The sequence below is a fragment of the Limulus polyphemus genome, unplaced genomic scaffold, assembly GCF_000517525.1.
Source record: "Limulus polyphemus unplaced genomic scaffold, Limulus_polyphemus-2.1.2 Scaffold28, whole genome shotgun sequence".
Taxonomy (NCBI): domain Eukaryota; kingdom Metazoa; phylum Arthropoda; class Merostomata; order Xiphosura; family Limulidae; genus Limulus; species Limulus polyphemus.
In genome coordinates, this window is record NW_013665638.1 from 167,016 (window position 1) to 188,670 (window position 21,655).

The following is a 21,655-nucleotide window of genomic DNA, read 5'->3' on the forward strand; positions in this document are numbered from 1 at the left end:
GGTGATGAATAGCTGTCTTCCCTCTAGTCTTACACTGCTAAATTAGGGACGGTTAGCGCACATAGCCCTCGTGTAGCTTTGCGCGGAATTCAAAAACAAACAAACAATAATATTTCCTGGAAAGATATCATAAAATATTGAATCATTTCTGTTGTGTATATATTTTTTATTGCATATAGTGTTTGGGACATCAGTTTTTACTTTCATTTTATTTATTTTTGTTTTGTTTCGACGAAAGCGCTAAGAAAATACTTTACAAATAATAGAAAACGTAATTATTAATATTATACACATATTAATTAATGAAACTTATATTTGAATTGAATAAATTATACTTTAGGGTACAAAACTTGCTTAAACAGAAGCTGTAATGCCTGCTGAGTTTGTTTTCATTATAGCAAGATAATATGTAGTTATTAATATTTGTACAGTACTGTAAACGTATACTGTTCGTGTACTTTTTTATAATTACCCAATTTTAAATATTAGTTAATACGTAATAAGAAAGAAGAACATCAAATAAACATAAACTTGATTATTTGTAAAAAGCCCATGCTTAAACTGATGAAATATATAATTATTATATACGTTTATCTCCATAGGACTTCATAAGATTTCAAAGACATGAATAGTTTACAAATTATTCTCCTTTTCTTCTTCGTATGACAGTGGTAAAAGCAGTGTATTCAACACGTTTGAAGAGCTTGAGATTAATTTCCTGTTTTTATTTGTTAATTATATATATAAAACTTTATTACCAAATCTTGCTCGAGCCTACTAATTTGACTGAAGCATTAAACATGAAATGGCACCAGTAGATACAAGTGGTCATGATAAGACTGTTTGTCTGGGATTTGAGAGTATGAGCTGTGTCAAGAAGCGATCGAGTCATCCAGTCACCTTATCTGGGAAGAGTGCGAACAGTTTGGCAGCAGGCCTAACGGGATTCTCTATGGACTAATTTGGCCATGGTATTTGTGAAGGGATCACATTACCTTCAAATAAACCTAGTCATAGCCTACACTATAGGAATAGAGCTTTATAAGCCGAATACGCAAAATTTTCTCAAGTCATGTAATATAATTATTAGACGCAATAAAGAGTTAAATAATTAATGACTTAACCTATTATCATAACGTATTTTTTAGAGATGATTTTTCGTGTTGTATATTCGTTAAAAAAACATTTATGAATCCAGGAAGTGTAAGACTGTCATATGTTCCAGATGTTTAGGAGTTAAAAATATGTTAGGCCAAAGACTGTACTCAAAAACACGTATAGACAGACAATGCACACACCAACGTACACGCAAACTATATATATATAGTGTAAATTCAGTTTTGTAATTTTTATGTTGGTTTCATGTCAATATTTATTATTAACAAAAATTCATTATTTTAACTAGAATGCTTGAAAAGTTTTCTTAATTTACATTTTACAATTTCATTTCTATTCTTGTAAAAGGGCTTCACTAGGGCTCTTATATTCTAAATGCAATATCACTTTCACAGCTCATGAGCAATTCTGGGCATTGCTGCAACTTAAAACAGCTGATAGGTGGTAGACGTGTATGTTCCTAACCTTGTGTGGGTGTTGTATCCCATTGTACAGTTGTACTCTAGATTTACTTAACTGTCTTTCAAGTGCGGCAAACTTTTTTTTGGAGGGAGGGAAGCAGGAGGGGGGTAAATGTCTGATAAATTGTTTAAAATAGTATCCAGTGTAAGATGTTGCTGCTACGTTACGCCCTTTTACCCTCAATGTTAACACAACTATTATGTTTACTTTATTAATAATTATATGTATATGTTTCTTAATCCAATCTGTTATTATAAAAATACACTACACAAGAAACACATTCTTCGATTTATAAATCTTATAAAGTAGCCTATAATTAATACGACAAATACATTATCAGAGCTCTTTCGACGAATATAAAATTGCGTTATTGATAATGTTGCAAGAATATGTATAAGTAGTGTCAACTATCTAACACTTTTTTAAGCACTCAATATATCTGGTGTAATAAAATTTTACCAAAATAATTCAGTGCTGAATTTTCACTTATCAACTCTTCTAAAACATTGCTTAAAAACTGCGAAGTTTCTAAAGATAGTTCTAGTAATAAATCAAACTTAAGTGAGAAATGACATATAAAAACTGATAAATTTAAATGATTGGATTATGAAATTACTTTACAAAATATTATGTTCTTTCTACGCGGACAACGTGACATTAATCATTGTAACTGTAAATAACATCTTAAATTTGAAAACAAATTTTCTTAAGGTATATAGTAAACTATTTTCTACATTTTTTTTGTTCAAATAGAGTATACATGATTACATAATTTCAGTTTCAGTTGCAGTAAGACCAAATCGATTTTTTTTAACATGAGAAATGTTTATGGATAAAAGTATTTGGTTGTTTGTTTGTATTTAAGCATAAAGCTACACAATGAGCTAACTGTGCTCTGCCCACCACGGGTATCGAAACCCGGTTTCTAGCGTTGTAAGTCCGCAGACATACCGCTGTGCCACTAGGGGCATTTGGTTGTTAATAGATTTTCTTGGTTTGTTTTAACGCAAAGTCACACATTTGGTTATGTGCGCTCTGTCTATAACGGGAAATCGAACCACGGATTTTAGCGTTGTAAGTCTATAAACTTACTGCTGGCCAACCAGGCGACAGCTTTTTTTAGATAAATTTCAAAGATCCTTCTTACATGTTAGTTAATTATATTTATTTACAATTAAAATGTATACAACGTTAAAATCTTACACAATAAATAGTAATTAAACAGATGGTGTCTCAGACCTCGAAACATATGTAGAGTCATTTTTGGGCAAGTCCCTGTTTTTAATAACTACCTATTGTGTAAGATTTTAATGTTGTATTCCTTTTAATTGTAAACAGATGTTTTACACAAGTGTCGTTTTTAAATTAATTAATAATATCTATTTATGGTGCTTCATTTGTTAATATATTACCTACAACTGTTCCATAAAGTGTTTCTAAATAACAAGTACTTTGAAGTAAGAAACACCTATCATTACCATTCGTCCAACTTACCTTCACATCAGGATTGAACAAATACAATAACGGATTAGAACGAAGTCGCTCGGCTTCAATCTGCATTCTCCGAATTTCTTCTCTTCTTTGTGAGCTTAGCTCAGAAACCTCGGCTCTTGTCATTACCTTAGCGTTCACTGTTACAGCCTGTATATCAGGAAGGCTCTTCTTTCTCTTAATAACAGCAGGTTTACTAGGCTGGAGTTGGGACGGAGGTTGTTTTTTCGCTGCCCCACGATAAAGTGACGCAGTTCTTTGAGGAGTGTAATCTGAGATTTTGTTCTCTGTTGCGCTTTGATGAGTATTAGCAAAACGAGTACTGCTACTTGTTTCATTGAGATTAGGAGAAATGATATTAAGTATAGTATCAGTTTGGCACTCAAAGTTTTCGGCATGGAGGTTTGGGAGTGTGGACCGTCGGGGCACATTTCCTTGAGAAATATCTGCATTACCCATGCTTTCAAAAGTTCCAGGGTCAGGAGAATAATCCGTAGTATATATAATAGGATTGTGTGAAAAATTCATAGGAGATTGAATAGTCTTAGATTTGTTAATATTAAATTTTTGAGCAGATTGGCTACCATACGAGTTAACATTTAAATTGGTATTCTCAAAACCATATTGGTCCAAATGCTCAGATAATCCCGGGTTAATAGAGTAGTTGCCCTCTCTTTCTCTAAAGCTCTGTCTTCTCTGGTTTCGAAAAGATCCTTGTGGATTCCTTGAGAATGTTTCATTCCCCGTAGGTACACATGAGGAATCAAGATAGCTCACAGGATTCTGGTTGATTTGAGGTGGTTCTCGAACTGCGGTATTTCCTGTGCCTGGAACTTGAGCGGATCTATTACCATAACGATCAATATTCATAGTTATAGCGTCCGAAGAGATCATTTCTGTTTGAATATTTCCACTTTGGATAGAACCTAAGTTTTCTTGAGGCACATTGACTTGGGGTAAGTAACTTGTATGGGATACCTGTTGAGTTTGTTGATTCGACGGTATAGTTGACGGTCTTCGTATATTGTTTTCTGGTTTTTCCTGATGCTCATCTTGTTTTATTTTCAGCACATCACTCCCTATTATGAAAAGGTTAATCAATACATGAAAGTTTTTTTCAATACCAGAAACGTATTTCACAATATCATAACGACATACATTATTTCGCATATTGCTGAAAAAACGTACTTACATTTGAAATTTTTACTTTATATTTCTTAAAGTATAGCAGGTGCAATGCTATGATTTACCTGATATAAATATTTTTTATGGTTTTTTGTTTTTGTATAAAATTAACAAAATTCTGCAGTAAAAGTGATAGAATGAAAAATGAAAAGGAAATTATAGCAGTAATATGTTAAAACAGTGAAATTACCTACCTTGCAATTACATATATTTCCGGTTTGATCTTAGAAACTTTTACATAATGTAATACTGTATTAGAGCTTGCCTATTGTAATAGTCATTTGTATTGCATTTTTGAATTAATTATTCAGCTTATTATGTTTCTCATTGAACAGTATTATGAATTTGTCCTTCAAAGTGATCTGTTTAACTGTTAGCATTGTCCTTCAAAGTACTGAGAATAAGATAAATTGGACAAGCACGAGAGAAATACGTTGGATCAACCAGTTGTCATAAGCACAGATAAGAATACTAGTAAACGTCTCTGTTATTTTTAAACTTTTACTGTTACTTTTAAACATTCTTTTGCTTACAACAATAATCAAAATAACAAGTGGCGTTTCTATCCATAGTACCGGGTCATCATCAGGTAACAGTTACATTCAAAATTTTGAGTTGGAATGTAATTTTTACCTGATGATGACCCTATACTATGGATCGAAACGCTGTAATCATTAAAACCAGAGTTTACCTACTCTAAAAGTTGCTGGTATTGTATTTTCAATTAATTTCGTAATAAACATAGCTCGTATACTAGTTTACATAATTTGCGGCCATATACATTATATTATTAAAAGTATTTATAAAAAGAAGGGAATGTCTCCCTAATTATGTAACCAATTCTTGACCTACAGATAGGTGAAATAAAACTCGATTTCTCTTGTAATGCACCTGCAAGTATATTGAAAGTTTTGAGACTGCTCTTTCTGTCCTGTTGGCGGCTTTCCAGAACGTCCCAGAGTGATTCAATTGGAGTAAGGTCGACGATCTGGGTTGATTAAGGTAAATTCTAAAAGTTTAGCGTAATGTGAGGCATGATTACGTTGAAAGAAGTGGGAGTCACTCTTTATGGAATTTAATGATTGTATGGAGTGCAGAAATGCTCAGAATCTACCATTATTATACTGTGTTCACGGCTTTTCTTTTCTTCAAACGTTACAAGTTAAACCAAATCACCTGAAAGAGATCTTCATCTCGATACTAATTAAACCTCTGTCTTTCCACGAACAGCATGACTCAAACATATCCAAAATATTTCTAGACTGACGTCTAACTCAAACCTATCCGTCGAAAGCAAAGAATTTGTAGCTGGTTTCATTACTACAGGCAGCGATTTCCATTAATTTCCAGTGGCACAGCAGTATGTCTGCGGACTTAGAATGCTAGAAACCGGGTTTCGATACCCGTGGTGGGTAGAGCACATATAGCCCATTGTGTAGCTTTGTACTTAACTTCAAACAAACCTATTATTTTCCACGCCAATTTCGACGCTAGAAGCACCATGAAAGCTAATGGTTTGCATTAACACTGTTACAGTTTACAGGCTGCATTCCATCTGTGAAACAATGCAGCATAAAAATTCGGGCTAAAATGTCTCGTACGCAATTATCGTTAATGCTACATCCAATAATCATTTACATTTGAAGTTCTATGAGCTCCTTTTTCTGTAGCATCACGACCTTTAACCTTCTGTGGCAGCTGCTGATCTTTACTAACTCCGTTCCTGTCGTTGTTAGCATTTTTGTTTGTTTGTAGTTAAGCATGAAGCTACACAATGGGTTATCTGTGACAACAGCAGACAATTATGTTTGTTTGGTTTAAGTACAAAGCTACACAATGGATTATCTGTGACAAAGCAGATATTATGTTTGTTTGGTTTAAGTACAAAGCTACACAATGGGTTATCTGTGACAAAGCAGATATTATGTTTGTTTGGTTTAAGTACAAAGCTACACAATGGGTTATCTGTGACAAAGCAGATATTATGTTTGTTTGGTTTTAAGTACAAAGCTACACAGTGTGCTTTGCACACCACGGGTACCTAAGCTCGAATTGTAGCGTTATAAGCCCTCAAACGTACCCTGAATAACAAAGTGGTAGCATCATGTTAGCCCGAACAGTGTTTTTTATTATTGCTAATGGTGCAGACACCTAATAAAAGTTGAGCATCAGAAAAGTGCGAAGAATGGCACGAGAGTTCCTGTATATATATATTCTGTGCAACTTGAATAAACAGACTTTTGTGAAACTTGAAGGTCAGGGGAAGCGTGTAAAATATATATAAAAAAATACTGACACAATTCAACAATGATTTTTTTTGACATCATCTACTTTTAAAACAGACTGTCAATATTGTACTTACCTAAAGATGACAGAAAAGCTCGACAAATTTATCGATTGCAAGTAGAAACATAAAAGTCCCCTGGTGGACCAACGTAAGAGTACGGACTTACAACACAAAAATCAAGGGGTTCGCCTCCCTCCATTACGTAGCTTTGTGTTTGTTGGGTTTTTGTTTCTTATGTTAAAAAAAAAAACTGCAAATGGCGCACAAAATCTTCCAGTCTCATCACCTACTGTAAATGGAATGATAAGATCTTGCCACTAACTCTATCCACCGATACTAATATCAGCGTATTAGTAATATACTAATATGTACATAAAATGTACATGCAGTTTTATTGGAGCTGACTCCATTACTAGATATCGGCATACTGTTACAACATTTGGTAATTTAGTGTACAAACATTTATTGATCAGCTGTTGCTGTCATAGCTGGATCTGCGACGAAACAGAAATTACTACCCCACGGTAAATCAGAGTAAATTGGGTTTCAATACTTGTGGTGGAAACATCACAGATAGTATATTGTATAGCTTTGCGCTTAACGAAAAACAATGTTCCAGTTTTCTTTCTTCTGCCCATTATCGGTGTCTCGGCTGTAAGCTTGATGGCTTATAAGGCTTAAATTTTAGTTTTGATCCCTGTGGTGGGTAACGCACAAATAACCCATTGTGCGTGTTTGCGCTCTTGAACAAACAAACTTTACCCGACTATTTCATAAAATTGAAACATTAAGAAATAAAATAAAAGAAGTATTTTGTGCGCTTTCTGTTATAAATCATGTCATGTTGGAAACCTGAAATGTTTTAAAATATCCATTATAAATAATGTCATGTTGGAAACCTCAAATGTTTTAAAATATCTGTTATAAATCATGTCATGTTGGAAACCTCAAATGTTTTAAAATATCTGTTATAAATCATGTCATGTTGGAAACCTCAAATGTTTTAAAATATCTGTTATAAATCATGTCATGTTGGAAACCTGAAATGTTTTAAAATATCTGTTATAAATCATGTCATGTTGGCAACCTCAAATGTTTTAAAATAATCTTTAGAAATAAAGTAAATAGATAGACGAAAAAAAATCCCAGTTTCTGAATTGCTATTTAAGTCAAAATAAAGTAACTAAAATAGTGTATTCAGTTTTAGCATTACAGAGATGAAGTTATTAATGTGTGAATTATTATAGTTATGATGTAACCCTAAGTTGTCCCTTAGTCATGTCCCCCGATGGAACAACGGTAAGTCTTCAGATTTAGAATGCTAAAATTGGGGGTTCGAGTCATTTCGGTGGACTCAGCAGATAGCCCGGTGTGGTTTTGCTATAAGCAAACACACACACACCCTTAGTCATAAACTTGTTAAACTGAATTATTAATCATTTTGTAGATCTGTACTAAAACTCGTGCTGCGAAGCATAAATTCACACACATATGAATAATCATAGTGCAGTGTTAAACTATAGAACATCGCTCTGGAATAATAAAGTTTAGTAAACTTTTTGATAACTGTGTAAGTGCAATAAAAGACCGTGGATTACATCACAATCTTGTGAGCTTTATCTCAAATTTAGACATTTGTTTTTTGTTGTTGTTTTTTTGCATCTGTTAAGTTTCGTGACTTGTTTTTATACACAGAAAAAGGCAAGAAAGGCATTAATTAAATGTTAAATAATGTTAATAAATATATGTTAAATAAAAAACATTCAAATTATGTTTCACTTTTCTTTTGGGCTAATGATTGTCTTATGTTGTTTTGATGTGTCATCATTTTTTTTTATTATAGCCAGCAAGTGACTCGGGCCTCTCTGAACCTCTGATATGTCCTGGCTATGACGTACTTACTATTCAAACCCAATTGGCAAAGAACGCCAATGAACAAAGTCCCACCTTCTTAGTCTTAAAGGCCTTTGTAACTTACCTGACTGTTGAAATTCTGGGGCGAACTGTTGGGCTATTAATCTGGCAAAGTCAGAATCTTCTCTGGCATGTACTGCAGAAATATCAGCTTGTTCTGCTTTTCCTCGAGCTGTTGCCGTTCTGGAAAGGGGAAAGATATATCTTTTACCTTCTTGATATTAATCTCAAATAAGTATGGAAGTAAACTAGCTTAGCCATAATCATTTAGATTTTATACAACAACATAAAAGTTTCTGGTTTCGGTTAACATGTACACATTTACTTTCAAATAGCATGATGAGGATAAACAACTATTTTTTTTTGTATCGTCAGGAACTCAAAGAGGCATACCTTGAGTGTTTATGACTTTAATGACAATTGTAATAACCGAATATCTTATGGTATAGATCGACTGATAAATAGAACAATTAGTGAAAGATACATATATATATAATCAGATAAAGGCGCCTGTAGATATACTTACCTATTATACATTGGTATTAATATCGAAATATAAACAAATATGAAGGTTAGATACTGGTAGTTCATGGTTATACCGATAGGAAATCTTTTGATAACTTATAATCTAAATTATATGAATTTTGTTCACGTTGATATTAAGTTAAAGTGACATCCTACGCAATATCGCTCATTCTAGATATCTTACTGTCCATTGCAACAATATAATATGTTTCTTTACTTGGCCCAATAAAGTTCACAGTAGTTCATTGTCGAAGTATTAACATATAACTAGTAGAAAGCAGCTCAAACAACATAACACAGAAACATAAATTCAATAAAAGGTAGTTTTCTTTGAAGTTTAGTGTCATCGTTTGAACAACATGAGCATTTTATGTGGCCGGCAGGGATAACGAATTTATCTCGAAGACATAAGCGTCACGTGTGAACCAAAACTAACATATTATGGTACTTAAAGTCTGTAATTATCGAGAGCAGTTAATTAAATCTATTTCAACAATCAATTCTGTAATACTGACAGATTAAATTGTATGCTTTGTAAAACAAAACAAAGTATACTCAACTAATCATTCAAAGGAGCTATGACTTAAACTAACAATAGTCAAATAGCAAACATTGTAATTAATGTTTAGTGAGGAGTCTACTGAAATGAATAATTAATTCAAAAATATGATAATGGCAGCTTTTACAGTAAGCCTAATGTAAAAGACTTGCAATTGTACTAATTAAATTCCTAATTATCGTTGTCCATAAACAACTTTTAAGTAGTAAAATAATTAATTAATTACTCTTTTTCAAATTATAGTAATTGAAATTAAACATTATTTTCAAAGTTTCTGTTAGAATGGTTAATACATTAGAGTTTTTGTAACTGTTATACACGTGATAAATATTCGAAAAACAAGTGAAGTAGGCTTAACACTTAAATACTGAAACAATATTATCATATATTTGAATCAAGTCATTGTAACTAAAGACAACTTCTAGCTAATGTTAAATAATTAGCTAGTAAATATTCCTGGATACATCTTATTTGTGAGTTAAACTTTATCGTATACACGGCCTGAGTTCTTCACATTATCTCTAATTATAGACACGTGCGTTAAGAAATAACTTTTTGTATTCACAGATGTACACCTTAAGAAAAAAAAAAAAAGAGGAAGAAAGATACCGTTCTACAACTACAAAAACTTAGAGATCTACTTTTGGATGTTTATTTGTAGCGAGAGTAAAAACCCCGAAAAGTTGGAGAAGAAAACGTAACGTTAAACCTAAGCAATCTCAGAAAAGCAGTGTTTAATCCACATTCGGTTTTTGGCATATATTTCGAGTTTTTTTCGGTGTAACTGCACAATTACCTTTCCTAAAAGAGAAACATGAACATACTAAACGTTACTGCAACTTCAGGTTTATTAAATAGTCTCACATTTAGATCAACTTGAATTTGGTGAGCATTATAATAACTTTTCGTAAAAGTTCAAGGAAAGGTGAGTTTTAATTGCCCAAAATGAAACAGACGCTCATTTCAGTTAGACTGTTTTTATAGCTTTTTACATAATTTCAAAGCAAAATTGGAAAAAAAAACAGCCAACCATGAAATGACGGCTGGTTTTAATTGTGTTCGAACAATAGATTGCTCAGTTATTATTTTAGTTGAATCCTTATGATTTGAAACAATTATTTTTAACTTCATTATTCGTAATTTTTCAGCTTCTATAACAAAGAAGTGATTCGCCAGTGTATCGCACTATGCTAAGTGTATATAATTTAAAGAACCAAGTAGTTGCAAAAAATATAAAATAATCTATATTTCCGAAGTACCTAAAATGTGTGCATTTTTTTACCAAGTCCATACGGTCTAATGTGTTCAGTTCATGACAGCATGCGTTAGGTTAACGAAGCTTTAAAAGCCCAACACAGACTTTGGAGGAGGAGATGGAGTTACACACTTGCTGTGCAGTAAGGAAATTGCACTATGTGTTACAATTTTATTCAAACAACTGAGCATTTTCCATAACACATCCTTATCGATATTTTCGAATAAAGATACAGAGATGACTTTGAAATATCAAACATGGGCCTATATAAGTGTTAAAATGCTGTCTTGTATTTTTAAATGATTAAAACACTTTATGTGCAATATCTACAGAAAGTTCTGAGAAGCTTTCTTTTTTTTTCTCTCTCAAGTTACTTTTCTTCATTGTTTTCTTGATGTAATATGCTAGTGGTTTTAAAAATATAGTTTTATAGTATTTTTAACAAATTAATAAGTTTTAAATAGAGACCTTCTTAGCATAATACAAATTTTGATACTAAAATTATGGTTTATGACACATTTCTAAGATAGTGGTATTTGACTTATTGCTTTCATATGTTTAATTGAATTGTAAGTTTGAGATATCTTTCAAAGGGTCATCATCAGAAATAAATTCGCAATTTTTGGTTGTAGGTAAACATAAAGCCACACTATGGGCTATCCGTACGCTGTCCACCACGGGTATCGAAACCAGGATTCTAGCGATATAAGTTTGCAGACACACCGCTGTGGCATAAGGGGGGGGGGGGGCTCGTAATTTTTGTCGACATTTGAAAATTAAACACCTCACATCAAATTTTTTCAGATAAAGTATTTTGATTACCAAACGCGTTATATTAATTTGGCTTTATCGTCTTCTTAGTTTATTCGTTTCCGCTGTGATTAAACTCAAAATAATCTTCTAAATGAAAAATGAAATATTGTTACGTTGAATATAACCATTTACATCTCAGATTTTAGCAAATCTGTTTTTCATATGAACTGTTTGCTTTAAACACGTTTAAGTAATAAAGTGTATATGTAGTTTGAAAAAAGTACTAGTTGTGACTTTTTATATATTTTTTTCTTCCCATTCCAATATCAAAAACAAATAATGCACTCACTACGTTATATCATTTTATTGGATATTGATATTGTAGGTAATTGTACGCTTTATGTAAGAGTGAAAAAATCGGGATACGTTAAAAGCATTAATAATAGAGGTAAGTATTAAAATAATGCGTGAAAAATCTGTAAGCTTTACATGATACAATACGTTATTAAAATAGTTTTAGAAAACATAGCATAAGTAGATGATAGCATAAGATCGTGTCACTGACTTCTTGTTTACCGTGAGGAATCGAACCCCGGATTTTAGCATTGTAAACTCGTATACTTACCGCTGTGCGACCGATATTTAACACCCCTTGAAATAAACTCATCACTTGCTATATACATATATTATTCCAATTTCCTCACAAGATGTTCCTCTCACATATAAATACAAATTAAAAGACTATAAATTTTATTATTACAAGTACACCTTGGCGTTATAGGATAATACAGTAAATTAACATTTTATAAAATTAAAACAAATTGTCATTTTTATAATTATCACTTCTTGTAGTCATATTAAAAAAATGAATTAGTAATAGACATTCTGTTATTTATTACACCATTTGTACCCCTCAGTGGCCCAGCGGTATGTCTGCGGACTTGTATCCCTAGGAACTGGGTTTCAATACCCGTGGTAGGCAGAGCACAGATAGCCCATTGTGTAGCTTTGTGCTTAATTTCAAATAACCAAACAAACATATACACCATATGTATTTTTGTTTTAAATCCAGTCCGAATTGTTAGAAGTTAAAAGAGTTCTAAGTAAAGAAGGTAGTGAAACATATCACAATCATCTAACCAAATATATATAATTTGTGAATGAGATAATGACTGAGATACTGTTTAGGGAAACGAAATGATTATCGAATTAGTTTTGAAAGATTGTGTACCCTTTGATAACATTTATTCAAATATATCTTGAATTGAACTTTAACATACTACAACTGTATATATGTATCTATATATAACGTATGACTAAAATGTTGGTTTAATTGTTCTAAAATTTATTATTTGTTCTATTAAAGATATTATTCAAACATTACTCCAATTTGTGCTTTACACAAACTCGTTAATCCCGATAACGAATTGAATTTAAGTATTATAAATTTAATATCTAACTCTAATTAAATGCTTCACTTAAACATTTCTTTGTTTGTTTTTAGTATTTATAGTATAATAAACCAAAAATAATAACAGAAATATTCATGTAAGTGAGAATTTCTTATATTACTTTGCCACATTCTTGCAACATTCGCTACATTATTATAACACATAGGTGTAAATATAAACTTGCCACATGAGGTTAGAATAGATATATAACGGAACTTGAGAAACAAGAAATGAAACGAAGGATATCACGAGATTGATAACTAGAATCTGTTAAGGCAAATTGTGTAAGATACGGTTTTTTTCCCCTAATTTACTGTCATACGTATTTATATGCGATAAATAATTCCAGCGCAATGACAGTAAAATTACATTTGCATTAGTTGTTTGAAATTTACGGATGTGAGCGTAAACTTATGTTTTTGTACTTTCATAAAAACAAAATAGTTATTCAATTTTCAAAATTCAGTTTTCTATGTTCAGGTTTCATTATATTTAACCTAAGGGAATATCTACTTGATAAGGTTACATTATATTTAACCTAAGGGAATATCTACTTGATAAGGTTGCATTATATTTAACCTAAGGGAATATCTACTTGATAAGGTTGCATTATAGTTAACCTAAGGGAATATCTACTTGATAAGGTTGCATTATATTTAACCTAAGGGAATATTCAGAATCAGAAATGAAGGAATTAAGCGACGAACTACGGAAGTCTTTCAACACATTTTCAGATTTCAAATATTCTTGTCTTAATCGCAGTGATATTTACTCGCTCAAGAATAAACCCAGTTAATTAAATAATAAGATTAATATTTTTAGAAAGACCTTGGATTTAAAAAACTTCATTTAGTTCTCGTTAGAATGGACATTAGTATAAGCGCTGACTACCTGGTTACTGAAGTGACTAATGTTTCTGTGCAAGAAAAATGCATACGACAATCTTTATAAGCAGTTATGGAATGAGATTTCTCAAAACGTATATATATATAACAAAATAAATAAAAAATTGGGAATTTGAACACCTGTAAATAAGGTTCGTAAAAAGTAAGCAAACAAGGCTGGGGATACTGTAGACATTATTTACTCAAATTACAAACCCCTATTTTGTCTCCGCGCTATTACCTAGAATTACATTTGGTGGAGTGAAAATAGGGATTTGTAGTTTGAGTAACTAATGTTTACAATATATTCAGCTTTGTTTGCTTATTCTCTTACGATCCTTATTTGCAGGATTTTTAAATTCCCAATTTTTTATTTATCTTGTTTGCTGGCTTTTTATGCTCAACTATTAACAAAGAAGTACTCGATATGGTAGCTGACTTTATACATTGTAATGATAATAAACATAGCTAGCAGCTAACTGATACGGTTCATGATGATTTACTGTAGCTATTGACTATTTAGTCGCATTAGTTCGAGATGTAAATTGTTAAGCTGCAGCTGGAGATTTGTTTGAGAATATAGTGAGCATTTATAGTTTCTGTGTATCTAAATCCGCTCTCTATGTATACAGTGCATAACAATTTTATCAGTGTATTTAGCCTTTTCAAATATAACATATACGTCTAAAACATAGCTTTAAATAAACCTTCGTGTCTTTTAAAGTAATTATTCTACGAATTTGTATAATAAAATTATTATGTGTGTATTGACTTTTGTACTCTTTTACTTCATACATGATATAAGGGTTGGCTCCCTAAAGACACCGATTGTATAGTGTATAAAGTATTGAGTATTCACATGTTACAATCATCTAATCTTCGTCTATTATTGGCTGGTAATTCCTGTTTCATCCTCTATTTAAGCTTTTTAAAGGAACACCATATATTTGTAAAAGAAGCTAAGTTTAAGGGGTAATTATAACATCGTTTACACTAAAATTATGATTTTGCTTAAAGCTATACGACTCTGACAAAGGATTTAGATTTCCTTATGTTATAGTTTGCTTTGAGTTGTTTTGAATTTCACGCAAGGCTACACGAGAGCTATCTGCACTAGCCTTTCCTAATTTTGAGGTGACAGGCTAGAGGAAAGAAAGCTAATCAACACCACTTACCGCCAACTCTAGGGCTATACTTTACCAACGAATAGTGGGATGGACAGTCACATTATAACGCCTCCAAGACTGGAAGTTCAAGCGTGTTTATGAAAGGGTTTCGAACCTGAGACACTCAGATGGCAAGTCGCCTGCTCTAACCACCAGGCCACGCCATGCACTTCAGTCTGTTTAATTACGTTCTTTAGTCTTTGTTATAGTACTAAATTTTTAAATTGAAATAATGTTCATAAAACTAAGATTTTTTCATGCATTTTTAATGCTGTCTCTAAAGGTAGCTTAATGATATTACATGGTAATATGAAGAAGGTAGAGAATACAACTTTAATTTTTGTAACTTATGTTTATATGATAACTTTTAAGATTACAAATTAAATATCCAAATGTGTTTTATTATTAAATGCAAGTTAGAGCTTCTTTTAATAGCGATATTAGGTTTAAAGCTGTTTCTCAACCTCTCTGTCTAGTTCTTAACTTGCCAGTTCCACCCCCCAAAAAATGTTTTCATAAGCATCTGCTTTACAGAAGCCCCCCCAGTGGCACAGCGGTATGTCTGCGGACTTACAACGCTAGAATACAGGTTTCGATACCCATGGTGGGCAGAGCACAGATGGCCCATTGTGTAGCTTTGTGCCTAATTACAAACAAACAGACAAGCTTTATCGAAATGCCTTAACTCTGGCACCAACTAGTTGAAACTGTAAGTCTCTTAAATGTACTGTTTTCGTCCACAAAACCAATATTGTCTGACTCGAAAGACAGGCAGAAAACAACAACAGAAACAACAAAAACGCACATTTCAAGCGGTATGGTTAATCTTTAGTATAAATTGTAGATGTGTTTGTTCTATATCACTAGCGTACTGTACCTAACCTTAAATATACCTGGATATAGCAATGTCCGCCTTTTGGAGAGCTATCTGGGAGGCTCGAGCAGCTGCACTTACAGCTCCATCTATCCTCTCACGGAACTTGGTTGACCGAAGTAGGAATAGGTGTTTCTTCTTACCAGTAGTCAAAAGGACGTTGTTTTTGTACTTCCCTTCCTCCTTGGTACCATCTTTAAAAGTGGTGACTCCATAGCCGTACTTCTTGTTATTATACCATTCCCCCTCGTACTTGATTCCATCTGACCGTTCGGCTATTCCAAACCCACACCGCTTATCGTTCTTCAGCTCCCCCATGTAGGTCTCAACCGCATTTGCGTCCGTAACGTCATCCTGACTAACAAAGCTGTTATTGGAGTCAGTATGGGCCGAAGATCGAGTTATAGCCGAATGACTGGAACCGGAACTGATTGAACTGGTCACAGACCTTGTGCTCCGGACAGAACCGGAAACACCTTTTCTGTCAATATCTCCAGTACTTCGTTGTTTCTTAAGTTTCAAACCCTATAAGAATGTTAATATGAGATCTTAGGCGAATAGTAGAAGAGACGTTATTATTTAAAAGTTTAGCTGTAAAACAGATTGGCTAAAAATTCAATGAAGCAGAAAGAGTTAACAAGGAGTCAAGCTAAGTTACAAATTTTAATCATTTAAAAGAAAATGAAGATTCTCCAACAAAAAAAAAATATTTATACCTTTTAAGTAATATACCAACAACTACTAATGTATTGAAATTTATATGCTTGGCTTTGTGTAAACACTCTCTAAACGATAAGGGCTAAACTTCATTGAAAAAGACAGCCAAGGAATAATCCAATCGATTGTGACGAATGTATTCAACATATTAACTGTGAAATCAAGGTGAATGAAAACGATATTTTTAAGGTATGATTCACACAATTTATAGGTGTGAATTATGTGTTAAGGTTTACTCATCATATGCTCTGGTTCCCAAAAATAAAATATGTATAAAGCAATGTTTCACTCTATGGTGTTCCTTTTTTTTATTTCAAGTTGTTGCTGAAAAATCTTTATCTCTTTTTTTTCTGTCTCTTTTTTTTCAAGTTTTCGATCAATAAGTCTTTTAAGTTTTACGTTGATTGTGATGATACTCATACGATCCTTTGATCTATAAAACAATCTTTATATCAAACAACGAAAACAAGCAAATATCAGCAACATAACAATGTGGCTTTCTTCTTAATAATGTGTATTAATTCACCAGAAGTGTGATGATTCGTTGTAACAATCTAGTGTCTTGGCTGAAATTAAAAAAAAAACAATTGGTAACTTAGTGGCTTTAACTTCCATGTGAATCATTGGATGGTTTTATTCTGTCCAAGAGATACTTTTAATACAAGGAAAATATGGTTAAATGTTAAACTTTATATAATAATTCTAAAGTTAGTCAGTATTTATATACAGTTGTCCCGATGACGTTAACAAAAACTGATTTTGAAAATGTGTTCCAAATTATAAAAATGATAATAAGCTATTTCAACAACACGATATATTACAGCATCAATCCAGAGATTTATGTGGATAGTCTTTGTAAATAATAACAATAAAAGTGTTAGCCTGTAGTAGTAGGAGAGACACGAAGGATTGTGTGTACATATTTATTTAATTTCTTACTGAAGACTATTTGCAAATGAAAGAAACAAAGTGCTTACTGACATTAAAACTTTAAGTATAATATAAATAATGTTAATCAAGGTATTAATTAATGCAATGATTTACACTAATCATTTTTAAAGTTGCGTATATGAATTGCAAGCAATCATAATATATTGTTAAGTTGTTATCGTACTAAACTTTCATTCCATTTCATATAATCTACTTATTTGATTTAATTATGACTGTAAACTTATGAATAAAAATTAAATGTACCAGTATTTTGTTTTATACCACCATAAGTTTATTAACGAATACTATAAAGTATTGCTCTAAATGTTTTCTGTTACTCCCTACAATTTAGCAAAGTTGCGTGGCTACAGTTTGCCTTTCTCAATTTCAGTATAAGCCCAAGCAGCATTAATAATAATAATAATACTCATATCAGATCCTTGTAAAGGCCAAGGCATCTTTGCGAGTATTTCATCAGCCTCGTTTCCCCCAGGTATCGTTTCACTACGTTTGCTGTATGCTTGGAATCGTCATCTTGCGATGAAATGGTGGAAAATAATTTGCTTGTGCTTTCCTGTAGTCAAGGTGCCATTAATTTTCAAACCCCATTAGGTGAGATGTAGTCACCACTCGTATTGATCCCCCAGCATACTTGAATATTGACGTTGTATGTTGACTGTGGTACCGTACTCCACTGTACCATCAAACAAAATATCGTTAATTGTCACCTAAGTTATAAATTTGGATTCATCTGTAGAGAGCGCCCTCCTCTAACTTCGCTCATCTCATTGTTTGATGTCTCATACACATTCAGCCAATTGATTTAATGCATTTTCGTCGCAATTAGTTTAGTGGAGTAGCTTTCACCAATTATAATTTTGATTCGTACACTTTTATGTCATCAGCCACTTCCGTCTTGGAGCCATGATTTTATTTACCACACTACTGTCGAGAATAGTATGTCTGCCTCTACGTTTGTAGGCATTATGCTGGTATGGCACTGTCTTATTCGTTAGATGACGCCAACCACGTGAAATTATTTTCGTACAATACAATGGGCACAGTCCCATAACATTTTCATTTTATAACCATTTTATTCGCACGTTACATAATGATTACGAATACTATATAGGAACGTTGTATAAGGTGGAATGCTCATTTAATGAGAAGTTCTTCAAAAATTTATTTAATAATATATGCTATTTTTGGTTGCTTTGGTGACTTTTGTATTTTATTTCTGTTATTTCTTCTTTTCATTTACTCAACCGATTGAAAACGAATATCGGTGGTTTAGATAACGCTTAAATATCAACACCTCCCTTTAATTGTAACTTTAAATATCCTTTTTTTTATCAAGGCTTAGAAATGAATATTAATCTGATAAACGACGTATATCCGATGCTCCCTGTGTCCTATATTTCCGCAGAAACTTTTTCCACTAAGTTAGATTCGTTCTACTCTTCCAACTCTTCATTTTATGTTGTAATTTTATATTTCTGTTGTATACATGAAACACCGACGGTCTTTTGGTCTGATTGGTTAATTGAGATCTACGATAATCAAAGGTTTGGATATACTATAGTATTATGTCATCTTTACTCTATGTATTAAAATTAAACATCAGTGTCATATTATCATTAAATACACAAAAATTACACATCTGCCACATTCACTTATTACGTTAATGTATATAACAAAAACTTCATTTGCCCTTTAATTTTGCAAACTAATACTGTTCCTCTTCAATTTGGGATAAACGTAGGCGCATCTTATAACCATTGAGTTGATAGAGAAACAATTAGATTGACGGATTACTTTATTATGTTTAGTTGATTTACTTAAAAATATTTACCTGAAGAATCGACTTTTTTAGGTTTGCTGACTTTTCCACCAGAGAACGTCGCCGGGGTGGAGGTTCGTCACTTTTCGTTTTTAAGACGAAACCACCACGACAGTCGTCAATCTTTCGATCTCTTTCGCTGGCTGGATCAACATGCTCACTGCGGAGTGATGTCGTCGATGCTTGAATATGCTTCGGACGGAAAAGAGAGGCCAGTCCAAAGGGAGCGCTAGTACGAACCCCATAACCATGTCGTAATCCCCTGAGCCACTGACCTTGATAAATACCTGAAAATTTACATGTTGGTTAAAGTTTTGTAAACATTTTTCAACACCGAAAGACCACTTATATTATAACAAACAAGAAAAAAGTTGGACAGTATTATTCTCTGTTACGTCAGACGTTCTACACCCTAAAACTCGGAATATTATAAACTTATGTTTCAATTAAACGTTTGTATGTTATAACCCCGCCAGCCTGATTATCTCTGATTATAAGTGAAAGGTCTTTCCTACAGCGTTATAACACTGTTATATATCTTTCTTAGTGAAAACCTTTATTGGTACAATAAAGAATGACGAAACGATGTAATTTAAATTATCATCAATATTAATGTTATGTTATATCGTACATATTGATACTAAATGACGTGCTATGTCAGATAATGCTTTTTACACCCCAATCTTTTACTTTATGATGTTCTAACTAAAGGGCAGTTCTCTAAATCAGGACAATTTTTATTGTTCGGAATTTTTATCCGAGGTTTAAAAATCTTAAATCGATACTGATATGCATAACTTTATTATTTTAAGTCTAAAATAAAGTACACGCTTTCATTTCATGAAATTATTTAAGAAATAAAACCCACAAGTCTTTGCTTAAAATCTTTTTGAAACAGTCACGTAGAGAAATAATCTAAGCACCTAAAACAATGTCATTATATGTCTAATATTCAACCAGAGCTTTCAATATTTAATTTGTATTAGGTGTATTGAATAAAGAATAGATGTATACGAAACCGATGACATAGGTTACATCTTAATTACTTTCTTTACAGTATAAACAATACTTGAGTGACTTGATGAGTGATACTGAACAGTTAACAAAAGTTTTTATCATTGTAAAAACAATTATGTATATGTTAATAAGAACACAAAAAGAAAGTATTTCAGCTTGACTCTTTGAACAAAAATATGTTACCTATATCAATTTTTTCACAGTTGTTTAAGGCTGTATGAAATCCTACAGTTAAACTGGAAATTTAATTATGTATAACCCTAGCCCGTTAAAACGTTGTAGTGAGCAGAATTCAAGACAGGCAACCTTGAAAATGTACTGATTGACTGGTTATGGGGTATTAAAGTATTTAGTATTTTACAGAACTGAACTTCAAGCAAGGAGGTAGAGAAAATGCATGGATAAAAATTTCATTGCAAACTGGCAGTCAATAATATTAGTAAGTACGCAGGTCACTTATGTTTTGTTAACTCATGGGATGACACGACCATAAAGCAACGAATTACACAAAATTCGATATTCCAACGTTAAATCGTCAGAGACTTAGTTCTCAACATTACCATACTTGTATTGATTTGCTGGTGCAATATCAATGTAAGACGATTTCGAGAAGTCCCCACGGGAACTTGTTCAACGTAGTTGAAACAATGTTACATTACCTGAAGCCTCTTTCTATTCGTTAGACATTTGAATTGTTGTGGTGAGAAATCCCATATATGATTTTGTAGTAATGTTTATAAATAACAGTCTTATATAATATATATGCATATAAATTTCAATATCAAGATTTCCTGTAAGTCGTTTCTAAGAATTCGGAGACACATGCTCTTTCTAGTTACCTTAAAATGCGATTTACTTAAAAACCTCGAATATTTATTTTACAGGGTATTAGGCAAAGCAATCTTTGTTCAGCTTCTTAAATCAAACGGGGATTTGACAGTAAATTATTTGTTACACATAGAAATACCTAGGTAATATTTCTATGATTATTAATGCTAAGGATATAGCTTGTAGGAAGTAAGAATTTTAGGAAATACTTCATCGATTTTGAAACAAATGACGTCATTATCCTTGTCAAACAATATTTGTACTCTGACCTCATTTAAAACTTCTACAACATTAAATTATGGGTCGAGTATAGTCTAGTGGTTTGCTTACCGGACTGTGGACCGAGGATCCATAGTTCGTATTCTGTTGTCCCACACTGGAACAGTGGGTGCGTTATGAGT

The 21,655-nt window shown here is 32.5% G+C and overlaps 1 protein-coding gene across 1 annotated transcript in view; it reads right to left on the reverse strand.

The window, feature by feature from the left end:
• Nucleotides 1-21,655, reverse strand: part of LOC106459578 (junctophilin-1-like) — a 54,737-nt gene that overhangs the window by 3,910 nt on the left and 29,172 nt on the right. The window contains exons 2-5 of the mRNA XM_022386125.1: nucleotides 19,422-19,696; nucleotides 15,942-16,447; nucleotides 8,520-8,638; nucleotides 3,073-4,148 (exon numbers count right to left, since the gene is read on the reverse strand). Of these exons, the coding sequence (XP_022241833.1) occupies nucleotides 3,073-4,148; nucleotides 8,520-8,638; nucleotides 15,942-16,447; nucleotides 19,422-19,696 (1,976 nt within the window). The remainder of the gene's footprint in view (nucleotides 1-3,072; nucleotides 4,149-8,519; nucleotides 8,639-15,941; nucleotides 16,448-19,421; nucleotides 19,697-21,655) is intronic.